At 46.2% G+C, this 12,985-nt stretch overlaps 1 protein-coding gene across 3 annotated transcripts in view; it reads right to left on the bottom strand.

Moving 5' to 3' along the window:
- DLEC1 (DLEC1 cilia and flagella associated protein) overlaps positions 1-11,008 on the bottom strand; it is an 87,093-nt gene extending 76,085 nt beyond the window's left edge. For all 3 annotated transcript variants that reach the window (XM_060110389.1, XM_060110387.1, XM_060110388.1), the window contains exons 1-2: positions 10,421-11,008; positions 9,248-9,398 (exon numbers count right to left, since the gene is read on the bottom strand). In XM_060110389.1, the coding sequence (XP_059966372.1) occupies positions 9,248-9,398; positions 10,421-10,804 (535 nt within the window). In that variant the 5' untranslated portion in view covers positions 10,805-11,008. The remainder of the gene's footprint in view (positions 1-9,247; positions 9,399-10,420) is intronic.
- Between the last annotated feature and the right edge of the window lie 1,977 nt (positions 11,009-12,985).

Raw genomic sequence — 12,985 nt, 5'->3', positions numbered from 1 at the left:
AGGCTAGCATCACTCGGGCCTCCTGACGTGCTGCGGTGAGAGGAGCACAGCGTCATTTGCATGGCGCTGCTGCCAAGCGCGAGCCTGTGTTTGGTCATGGGGGAACATTAGAGCCACGCCACAGAGGGGGAGGCCTGTCAAGAACTGTCAAGAACTGTCAAGAGAGAGGACCCTGGGAAGATGGGGAGTAAAGCGCCAGGACTCTGTCTCCCCACCTAGGCGAAAGGTGCACTGGCAGAATCAGTCTAACGGAACTGTTTTGTAACCATGGCATCTATTGAAGACTTGTAACTTCCAGGGGAAGGCTTGGACAGGAAATTGCAGTGGACTTCAGCTCTTAGGATGCTAGCAGCTACCCACCCCTCACTCCCAGTCCCAGGGCAGGCATCTGTGCATGTGTTTCTGGGGCATCCTGCACAGTCTGTGAGAGCCTGGGTGAGCCAAAAGGACCCTGTCCTCCAAATACAGCTGATGACTGCTTCTGACCACAGAGGCGTAGGCAAAGAGGCACCTCCCCCCACTGTGTCAAGCCCCTTCTCCTCCAGCGGAAGTGACTTCCAGGGAATTTTGTTTGTTTGTTTGTTTATTGAAGTATAGTTGACTTATAATATTAGTTTCAGGTGTACAACATAGTGCTGCGATATTTTTATACATTACAAAATGATCACCACTATGGTACTTTGTTACAGCATCCTGGACTGGTTAAGACAGGGAGTTAACACTAGGGGGGCGCTCTTGTCCAACAGCGGTCAGGAGCCAATAGATATATTTCCCCTTTTCATCTCCTTGCGGTTGGTGGTTCTGAGATCCATTTCATGAGGCTCCTCAAAAGGTCCTGTGGGACTGAGCACGTGTCACCTGTAGTGGAGGCCAACTGAATGACAAACCTTTATATCATCTTTCCCTTCCCTGTTCCACTTCCCTTGTTCTGCATACCTTCTGTCTGGACCACATTCCCAAATAAATTACCTGCATGAAAACATGTGATCCAGGCTTTGCTTTTGGGAGACACTGGCTAAAACAATTGCTTCCAGACTAAAATGAAGACTATCAGGATAGGATTTTGGAGCTGGATCACTCTTTAGTCAGATGGCAAAAAGGATTCCATTGCTGGTAATTCCTGGCGTATGATAGCATCAAATAACTAAGATTCTCATATGTGGTAAACTGGGATGTGGTAAAAGGTGAAGTGTTGGCATTTGTGATAGCTATGACCCCTGAATGGTATGGGGGCAATGGTAATGATAAGGATTGGCTGGCTTTTAACTGCTTTGGAAGCTTTCAAAAAGAAGAAAATTATAGGCTCACGTCAACTAACTAACAACTCAAGGCATACCGTGAAAGTCAGAGTCTCTAGCAATGTCTAATGAGACTCTCCTCTAAGTTGCAGGGCAGACAGTGTGAAAATCAGATATGGGATCTAACTGATGGTAGCAGAATAGCAAAGGAGACTGAATGCACAGCATCAACAGGTCTCCTGTATCACCGTCAGTACCCTGACAGGAAAAGAGTAAGACTCAAAGAGCTGGAATGAGGCATTGAGGTACATGAACCTGAGAATGCTGAACACTCCAGGTCAGCAGAAGCAACCCTCTCCCCTTGCAGAGATTAGCACCATTGTCAAATACTTAAAGGATACAGGGATGATAGTTTTGTTGGGATTAAGTGATGGATACATAAGGGTTCATAAACTATTTAGTTCATCTGTCTGGCTCCTGCAGAAGCCAAACAGAGTCGATGATAATGGGCTACCATAAATTTCACCACGTGGTAGCCCCAATCACAGCTGCCATACTGAATGTGGTATCTTTACTGGCTAGCTTCTAGCATTGACATGTGACTATTGGTCTGGCAAGTGTGTTCTCTATCCTCCTTGGTAAGGATGGTTTAAAGCAATTTGCCTTTATGTAAGAAGGACATCAGCACACAATCACTGTCTCACCAAGAGCATGCTAACTCTCCTGCTCTCTAACCAACAGAGCCTGCGGGGAACTCAGCTGTCTTGACACTCTGCCCAACATCACGCCAGTCCACTATACTGATGACTTATTAATTGGACTTGATGATCATGAAGTGGTAAGTAGTTTAGTAAGACTAGAAGATTCAGGCTCCTGACTGTATGGCTGTTAGCATGACTGACAGCCATCTTGGGCCCTTACAGTTTCTCCTCTCCTTTCAATGACCCTACCCAGGACTTTACTGCATAGTGAATCACTTCTCTGTCATCAAGGGCTTAGTAGTTAATAGATATTGCCTAATAATCATGAGGACCAGGTAGCCTCTATGCTCTATTAGTCCCCAATGATGAAAAACCTCCCCTGATGTATTCCTGGTGCCCACAAGACTAGTTACCCATTCACAAATCTTTTTTTTTTAATGTAAATTTATTTTATTTATTTATTTTTGGCTGTGTTGGGTCTTCACTGCTGTGCGCGGGGTTTCTCTAGTTGCAGTGAGTGGGGGCTACTCTTCGTTGCGGTGCGCGGGCTTCTCATTGCGGTGGCTTTTCCTGTTGCGGAGCATGGGCTCTAGGCATGCGGGCTTCAGTAGTGTGGCACTCAGGCTCAGTAGCTGTGGTGCATGGGCTTAGTTGCTCTGCAGCATGTGGGATATTCCCGGACCAGGGATCGAACCCGTGTCCCCTGCATTGGCAGGCAGATTCTCAACCACTGTGCCACCAGGGAAGCCCCACCCATTCACAAATCTTAACTTAGGAATGCATGTACTGTTTCCAAGCACCTAGCCCCATACCCGAGGTTAACTATGAAATTATCCCAATGGCCCCTCTACGGTGTGGAGTACAGCTGCGAATGCTTCTGCGTCATTGCCCACCCGATCCCAATCTCACCCACTGATCCACTGATTATATGGAGCTGCCTGCCTCATTTTTCACTCTCAAGATGCCTTCTCAGTTTGGTGGGTGCTTTTCATTCCCTCTGTCCTCCAACACTGACACACTGAAGAAATTTTTAGGGATCCAATAAATCCCTGAATTTAAATTTAAATCCCTAAATAATAAATTTATTTATTAAATAAATAAATAAATGGCATGACAGAACATCTTCTCTAAAGTAAAGGACGACTAGGTGCATTTTGTATCCCCTACCACTAAGAAGAGTGGTAATTGGCAGAACTCTTTAGATTTTGGAGGCAGCATATTCCACACATGGGAATATTGCTCCAAACCATTTATTAGGTGACCTGAAAGGCTATCAGTTTTGAGTGGGGTTCAAAGCAAGAGAGAGCTGTACGGCACGTCCAGGTTATGACTGAAGCTGCCCTGCCATTAAAGCCACATGACACACAAAAATGCAACGAATCCAAAGGTATCTACGGTGGATTAGAATATTGTAGAGAATCTCTAGAAAGCCCCAGTAGGAGAGCTGTAACACGGACGCAGGGTTCTGGAGCAAAACTCTGCCTACTGTGAAAGAGAATGACTCATCATTTGAAAAATGGGCTATAGGGCTTGAGCATAGACCCAGCACTGACTATGGGACATCGAGTGACTATTCATCCAGAGCTACTCATCTTGACTGGGTATTATCAGATCCACTGAGTCATAAGATTGGGAGGGCACAGGAGCAATCCATTGTACAATGGGAAAATGGCATATTTGGGATTAGGCCTGAGCAGATCCAAAAGACACATGCTAATTACATCAACTGGTGGTCCAGACTGTCTATGTCCTTTGCTCCTGTGCTTTTCCCTCAACTCATATCTATGGCTTCATGGGAAACTTTCAAAGATCAACTGACAGGAACAAAAACTCAGGTCTGATTTTGAACACTTCCAGGATATTTGGTATTAATGTATTATTGCTATTTTCAAGTGTAATAATAATGTCATTATTTTTCAAAAGCATTTCTTATCTTTTATTGATACATACTAAAATATTTACAGTGGAATTATATAATGTATGCAACTTGTTTAAAATATCATGGGGGGGAAATAAGTGGGACAGAAATGGCCATGTGTTAAGCCTGAGTTAGGGGTAAATGGGAGTTCATATACTATTCTATTTACTTAGGTGTACATTCTAAACTCTCTGTAAATCAAAGTTAAAAACAGCAACCCAGGGCTTCCCTGGTGGCGCAGTGGTTGAGAGTCCGCCTGCCGACGCTGGGGACGCGGGTTCGTGCCCCGGTCCGGGAGGATCCCTTGTGCCGCGGAGTGGCTGGGCCCGTGAGCCATGGCCGCTGAGCCTGTGCGTCCAGAGCCTGTGCTCCGCAACGGGAGAGGCCACAACAGTGAAAGGCCCGCACACCGCAAAAATAAATAAATAAATAAATAAAATGGGCTTGGGGCTTCCCTGGTGGCGCAGTGGTTGAGAGTCCGCCTGCCGATGCAGGGGACATGGGTTTGTGCCCTGGTCCGGGAAGATCCCACATGCTGCGGAGAGGCTGGGCCCATGAACCATGGCTGCTGGGCCTGCACGTCCAGAGCCTGTGCTCCGCAACAGGAGAGGCCACAGCAGTGAGAGGCCCACATACCGGAAAAAAAAAAAAGGGCTTGAAAATGGTACTTCCCTGGTGGTACAGTGGTTAAGATTATGCCTGCCAACGCAGGGGACACAGGTTTGATCCCTGGTCCGAGAAGATCCCACATGCTGCAGAGCAACTAAACTTGTGTGCCACGATGACTGAGCCTGCCCTCTAGAGCCCATGCACCACAACTACTGAAGCCTGCACACTCTAGGGCCCATGTGCCACAACTACTGAGCCACGTGCTGCAACTACTGTGCTCTGCAACAAGAGAAGCCACCACAATGAGAAGCCTGTGCACTGCAATGAAGAGTAGCCCCCGCTTGCTGCTACTAGAGAAAGTCCATGAACAGCAGTGAAGACCCAGACACAGCCAAAAAAATGAATAAAATACCTAGGAATAAACCTACCTAAGGAGGCAAAAGAACTATACTCAGAAAACTATTAGATACTGATGAAAGAAATTAGGATGACACAAAGACAGAGAGATATACCATGTTCTTAGATTGGAGGAATCAATACTGTCAAAATGACTAGACTACCCAAAGCAATCTACAGATTCAATGCAATCCCTATCAAATTACCAACAGCATTTTTCACAGAATTAGAACAAAAACCTTTACAGGGCCTCCCTGGTGGCGCAGTGGTTGGGAGTCCGCCTGCCGATGCAGGGGATACGGGTTCGTGCCCCGGTCTGGGAGGATCCCATATGCCGCGGAGCGGCTGGGCCCGTGAGCCATGGCCGCTGGGCCTGCGCGTCCGGAGTCTGTGCTCCGCAACGGGAGAGGCCACAACAGTAAGAGGCCCGCATACCACAAAAAGAAAAAAAAAAAAACCTTTACAATTTGTATGGAAACACAAAAGACCATGAATAGTCAAAGCAATCTTGAGAAAGAAAAATGGAGCTGGAGGAATCAGGCTCCCTGACTTCAGACTATACTACAAAGCCACAGTCATCAAAACAGTATGGTACTGGCACAAAAACAAATACAGATCAATGGAACAGGATAGAAAATCCAGAGATAAACCCATGCACCTATGGTCATCTAATCTAGGACAAAGGAGGCAAGAATATACAATGGAGAAAAGACAGTCTCTTCAATAAATGGTACTGGGAAAAATGGACAGCTACACGTAAAAGAATGAAATTAGAACACACCCTAACACCATACACAAAAATAAACTCAAATTGGATTAAAGACCTAAATGTAAGGCCAGATACTATAAAACTCTTAGAGGAAAACATAGACAGAACACTCTTCGACACAAATCGCAGAAAGATCTTTTTGATCCACCTCCTAGAGTAATGAAAATAAAAACAAAAATAAACAAATGGGACCTAATTAAACTTAGAAGCTTTTGCACAGCAAAGGAAACCATAAACAAAACGAAGACAACCCTCAGAATGGGAGAAAATATTTTCAAATGAAGCAACTGCCAAGGGATTAATCTCCAAAATATACAATTTATGCAGCTCAATATCAAAAAAAGCAAACAACCCAATCAAAAAATGGGTGGGGGCTTCCCTGGTGGCACAGTGGCTGAGAGTCCACCTGCCGATGCAGGGGACACGGGTTCGTGCCCCGGTCCGGGAAGATCCCACATGCCGTGGAGCGGCTGGGCCCATGAGCCATGGCCACTGAGCCTGCACGTGTAGAGCCTGTGCTCCGTGACGGGAGAGGCCTCGGCAGTGAGAGGCCCGCGTACTGAAAAAAAAAAAATGGGTGGGACATCTAAACAGACATTTCTCCAAAGAAAATATACAGATGGTTAAAAAGCACGTGAAAAGGTGCTCAACATCACTAACTATTACAGAAATACAAATCAAAACTACAATGAGGTATTACATCACACTGGCCAGAATGGCCATCTTCAAAATGTCGACAAACAATAAATGCTGGAGAGGGTGTAGGGGAAAGGGAACCCTCCTACACTGTTAGTGGGAATGTAAACTGGTACAGCCACTATGGAGAACAGTATGGAAATTCCTTAAAAAACTAAAAATAGAGCTACCATATGATCCAGCAATCCCACTCCTGGGCATATATCCAGAGAAAACCATAATTCGAAAATATACGCACACCCAATGTTCACTGAAGCTCTATTTACAATAGCCAGGACATGGAAGCAACCTAAATGTCCATTAACAGAGGAATGGATAAAGAAGATGTGGTACATATATACAATGGAATATTACTCAGGCATAAAAAAGGACAAAATAATGCTATTTGCAGCAACATGGATGGACCTAGAGACTGTCATACTGAGTGAAGTAAGTCAGAAAGAGAAAGACAAATATCATATGACATCATTTATAAGTGGAATCTAAAAAAAGATTACAAATTAACTTATCTACAAAACAGAAATCGAGTTATAGATATAGGAAATAAACTTATGGTTACTGGGGGGTAAGGGGAGAGGGAAAAGGGGGAGATTGGGATTGACATATACACACTACTATATATAAAATAGATAACTAATAAGGACCTACTGTATAGCACGGGGAACTCTATTAATACTGTAATGGCCTATATGGGAAAAGAATCTACAAAAGGGTGGATATGTGTATATGTATAACAGATTCATTTTGTTGTACACTTAAAACTAACACAATATTGTAAATCAACTATACCCCAGTAAATTTTTTAAAATGGGCTTGAAAACATATTTCTCCAAAGAAGATACACAAATGGCAAATAGGCATATGAAAAGACACTCAACATCACTAATGATCAGGGAAATGCAAATCAAAACCACAGTGAGCTATCACCTCACACCCATCGGGATGGCTACACTCAAAAACAAAAAACAAAAAACACACACCGGGGGCTTCCCTGGTGGCGCAATGGTTGAGAGTCCGCCTGCCGATGCAGGAGACACAGGTTCGTGCCCCGGTCTGGGAGGATCCCACATGCCGCGGAGCGGCTGGGTCCGTGAGCCATGGCCGCTGAGCCTGAGCGTCCGGAGCCTGTGCTCCGCAACGGGAGAGGCCGCAGCAGTGAGAGGTCCGCGTACTGCAAAAAACAAAAACAAAACCACACACCGAAAAACCAGAAAATAGCATTGGTGAGGATGTAGAGAAATGGGAATCCTCGAGCACTGTTGGTGGGCATGTAAAAATGACACAGGCACTGTGGAAAACAGTATGGTGATTCCTCAAAAAAATTAAAAATAGAACTACTATAAGATCTAGCAATTCCACTTCTGGGTATAAACCCCAAAGAACTGAAAGCAGGGTCTCAAAGAGATATTTGTATAACCATGTTCAGAGCAGCATTATTCAGAACAGCTAACACCAGGAAGCAACCCAAGAGTTCATCAACTGATGAATGGAAAAGCAAAATGTGGTACGTACCTACAATGTAATATTATTCAGTCTATAAGGAAGGAAATTCTGACATAGGCTACAACATGGATGAACCCTGAGGATATTATGCTAAGTGAAATAAGCCAGTTGCAAAAAGACAAATACTGTATGATTTCACTTATATGAGGTGCTTAGAGTAGTCAAAATTATAGAGACAAGGGACTTCCCTGGCAGTCCAGTGGTTAAGACTTCACCTTCCAATGCAGGGTGTGCAGGTTTGATCCCTGGTCGGGGAGCTGAGATCCCATATGCCTCTCCGCCAAATAACCAAGACATAACACAGAAGCCATATTGTAAAAAATTCAATAAAGACTTTAAAAGTGGTCCACATCAGAAAAAAATCTTAAATTAAGAAAAAAAATTATAGGGACTTCCCTGGTGGTGCAGAGGTTAAGAATCCGCCTGCCAATGCAGGGGACACGGGTTCGAGCCCTGGTCTGGGAAGATCCCACATGCCGCGGAGCAACTAAGCCCATGCACTACAACTACTGAGCCTGCGCTCTAGAGCTGGCGAGCCACAACTACTGAAGCCCACACACCTAGGGCCCATGCTCCATAACGAGAAAGCCACCGCAATGAGAAGCCTGAGCACCGCAACGAGGAGTAGCTCCCGCTCACCGCAAACAGAGAAAGCCTACATGCAGCAACAAAGACCCAACGCAGCCAAAAGTAAATAAATTAATTAATTAAATTAAATAAATGGTCAGAATGGTAACTTAAAAAAAAAATTACAGAGACAGAAAGTAGAATGGTGGTTGCCAGGGGCTGGGGCAAGGCAGGGAATGGGAAGTTATTGTTTCATGGGCATAGAGTTTCAGTTTTACAAGATGAAAAGAGTTACGGAGATGGATGGTGACGATGTTTGTACAAGATTATGAATGTATTTAATACCACAGAACTGTATGCTTAAAAATGGTTACGAGGGTAAATTTTATGTTATGTGTAGTTTACCATAATTTTTTAAAATTGGGGAAAAACCCAACAGTCAAGAACATGAAAGACAGGAACAGTTCAAAGAACTGTGCCAAATGAAAATTCTGAAAATGAGACATGACAATGACATGTAACATGACTTCCTAGACAGGATCCTAGACCAAAGAGGAGAAAGGGACACCGTGGGACAGCAGGTGAAACCTGCATGCCATCTGTGAAGTGGAGGTTAACGCTGCATCATTGCTGATTTCCTGGCTTAGGGGGTTGTGTGCTGGTTATGTAGGCAAGTGTCCCTGTTTTGAAGACATGCACACTGGAGTGTTTTGCAGTAATGAAACAACATATCTGCAACTCACTCTCCAGATGTTCAGAAAAAGACTAGAGAAGTAATGAAGCAAACACAGTGATACATTAACAACTGGGGAGTCAGGGTGAAGGGCATAGAGGAGCTCATCATACACACCTGGAGGCATCTTGATGAACGGCTCAAGGACCTGTACTTCGGCCTGGTGCATGGCCCGCTCTTTCTCCGCAAGGGCCCGTGCGCGGGCCTGAATGATATGTCTCTCCAACATTTCAACTTCATCCAGCCGCTGCTTATAGAGCTCCCGAATCTGGCAGGTGGGTGATCAGATGCACAGAAATATGGTGAGATCACACAGCTTTATTGAATCCCACCCCAGCATCAGGGCTTCCCGTGAAGCACAGAACAGTCACAGAACTGCAGAGACCATCTGGTCTAACCAGACAGATCTGAACTCCGAGACCCACAGAAGGAAATGGCTTAAAGCTTTCATAGTAAAGTCAATTACAGAACCAAGTCTGAAACCCCATCTCCTGACTACTGGCTTCACAGTAAAGAGAGCTGCCATCTAACCTCTGAAATACCAAATATGAGTTAACACACCACCTGTGACAGACAAAGGGTTGTGTCACCCAGACCCCCTTCAAGGAAGGACGTGCTACCTGGCTGCAGGGAGCATAGTGAGCTGAGAGCCTCCAGCTGTCAGCCCTTTCAGAGTTGATCTCAGCTGCTTGAAAGCACACAGCTGAGACTCCTTGAAGGGAGCTGTGGGCCGTATGGTCTGCTTAGCAGTCAGCCTCAGCAGAGAGGACTCAAGTCAGCTGCTTTCCTCCTTATACAGATAAGGAAGCAGAGTTGCTGTTAGAGCCTGGGCGTGCTTCCTAAAATCTGGGCATGAATGCCTCGATTAAGATTGTGGTTTGTGACACAAGGGCAGGCACCCCAAAGCGGACGTGACTTTATCATCTCCAGGGAACAACTATTCAGCTTTCTGCCCTCGTCGTTTCATTTATATATGTAATATATAATGTGTGTATGCGTGTAGGGAAATAAAGATACGTGCTAGCGATATATGCCGTTATGTGTGTAGAATGTGTGTATTCGCCTAAGCGCGTGTGTAGAGTGTCCTCCCACTAGAATGTCGGATATACGGCGGCATGGACTTGGTCTGCTCTTTTCCAACTGTATCCCCAGTGCCTGGCACCCAACAGGGGCTGACTCTTGTCGAGTGGCTGAGTCGCGCCCTGGGTCGCCCGCACGGCCGCAGACGCGGTGACGCCGCCGCGCCTCGGGTGAGCACGAGAAGCGCGCGGGACGCCGGGGTCGTGTTACCTGCTGCAGCTGGTCCACGAACTCCTCGTGCCGAGCATCCTCGCTGCCGCGGGCCTTGATCAAACTCGCACTCACCTCCTCGCCAATCACCTCGGCGGTATACAAGTTGCGAAAGACGCCGGTGAGCAAGTAAGAGATGTCTTGGGTGCGCAGCGAGGTGGGGCGCAGGCGCAGCGGGTGCGGCTCGGGGAGCGGCCGGAGCGTGAGCGGCGAGACGCGGCGGGGCCGACCACCGAAGCCATGGTAGAAAGACTCGGAGTAGGCGAGGGAGGACTGGCTGGGGCTGCGGATCCGGGTCGGACGCGGGTTTGGCGTCCACGTCGCCCCAGCGGAGGCGTAGGACTCAGACTCTGCGGACTGCCGCTCTCCCCTTCCAGTCTCCATGGCAACTGAGACGCCGCTAACTCTCTGCCGCACTTCCACTTCCGGCCCGCCTCTTCCGCTTTGCGTCCCTTAAAGGGTGCCGTCGAGTCGTCATCCTCGTAAACGTTCGCACGGCAGTGTTTCCTTTACTGAGAGGACTTTAGTGTGCGGACCGATAGAGAAAAAGTTAATTGGCACAGCCAGGCCCGTCTCATTGCAAAAGCTTCTTCCTATTTACTTTCATCTGCCCATTCTCTAATTTGTTCAGCATTTATTAATTCGTTCATTTAATATTTATTGTATAAAGATTCTGTTTCAGGTCTGTGCTAGGAGCTGGAGATACCAAAGGAAGATGCAGCTTCCGCCCTCGCGGAGCTCACAACCGTGTGTGTGTGACCATTGTTGAGCAAGGCGAGAACAGGAAAACAATTGCAGTTTAGTGGGCTACGGTCAAGGTGGAGAAACTGTTTGTTGTCATGGAACCACAAAGGACAGGAACTTAACCAGTCTACAGAGAAAGCGAGTACAGTGGGTTTTTGGCAGAAGTGAAGACCAAGCAGAGATTTAGAAGAATGAATAGACTCACCGTCATTAACCATCAAGGAAGTGGAAATTAAAACTACAGTGCAATACCACTACACACTTAGTAGAATGTCAAGATGTTGAATGAACGAACAAACAGGTGAACGAACCACGTGAGTGCGGGTGAGGATGTAGAGCAACTTCTCATGTATCGCAACAGGAATACAAACCAGTATAGCAGCCTTGAAAAACAGTTTGGCAGTTTCTTAAAAAGTAACACATACATCAGTCCCACAACTAGGTGTTATTCCAAGTGAAATGAGAACGTTTGTGCCTACAAAACCCTGTATGAGCAGCTTTATTCATAATCTCCAAAAACTGGAAAAAACCCAAATGTCCTTTCTACTGATAAAAAGATAAATTGTGGTACATCTATATACAGCATACTCTCAGCAATAAAGATGAAACAGACTAGTGATACACACGACAGCACAGATGAATGTCAAATGCATTATGCTGGATAAAAGAAACCATTCTCAAAGGGCTACATATACATAATGAATGATTCCATTTAGAGGATATCCGTTATAGAAAATGCAAACCAGAAAACAGATCACTGGTTATCAGGAGCTGGTGATGGGAGCTAGTGTTGGCTCCAGAGGAGCACGGTGGGATTTCTTGGGGTGATGGAACTCTTCTACATCTTGATTGTGGTGGTGGTCACAAAACTGTATGGATTTGTCGAAACTCACAGAACTGTACACCATAAAGGGTGAATCTTACTGTATATAAATTATACTTCCATTTTTTAAGTGAAAAAAAAAAAGAATGAGTAGGAGTAAGCCAGGGGTGAAAGAAAAAGGGCACTCCATGCAGAGGGACCCCATTGTGCTAAAGCTGGGAAAGAGCACTGCAAATGGGAGGAAATGAAAGAAGTTCAGGGGTGGAACTCAGGGAGTTGAGGAAGCTGCTAGGCAAGGGCCAGATCATAAATGGATTTGTAGGCAACATTAAGGAATTTAAACTTTATTCTGAGGAGAGTAGGAGGGCCCTCAAGGGTCTGAAGCTGGGTGTGTGGTGGTCAGCTGTATGTTCTACTGAGATCACTCTTGTTGCTGTGAGACAGCAGACTGGGGAGAGGCAAGCGGCATCAGGGAGCTCAACTAGGAAACTCGCGCAGGGGTTAGGAAAGAGGTGAAGGGCACTGGGATTCAAGTGAGAGGAACTGATTGGAGGTGGAGCTAAAGGGTGGAATTGACAAGACTTGCTGATGGATAATGGGAGTGAGAGAGAAAAGGGGCCAAGAATGACTGCCACATATCCTGTGTGTGGGATCAGGTGGGTGATGAGATCATCCACTGAGATGGGGAGAGGCCTGCACTTGTCCAAGGCAGCAGCTTGACATCACAGTGACTGCCATCCTTGCCAGAGCGTGGCTTCTGCTCAAAGGTGGTACAACCATCCTCTTTTTACTGCTGGGGTGAGTCTGTGTGCCCTACAGCCTGAAACCCACTTCCTGAGATGAGGCCCAGGATGCTTGCCTGCAGACCTGGGCCACTTCCGCTTCTCGCAGTTGGGCCTGGCTCCCTCATCTCTACTTTCCGGTATCTCTTCCATCCTCAGGGCTGGGAAGCCAGGGCCCCTGTTCTGCATTGTGTACTTGAGAGGATCCTGCTCTGA

This window comes from Mesoplodon densirostris, chromosome 10 (genome assembly GCF_025265405.1).
Source record: "Mesoplodon densirostris isolate mMesDen1 chromosome 10, mMesDen1 primary haplotype, whole genome shotgun sequence".
In the NCBI taxonomy this organism is placed as follows: Eukaryota; Metazoa; Chordata; class Mammalia; order Artiodactyla; family Ziphiidae; genus Mesoplodon; species Mesoplodon densirostris.
This window is presented reverse-complemented; position numbering and strand designations above follow the sequence as displayed.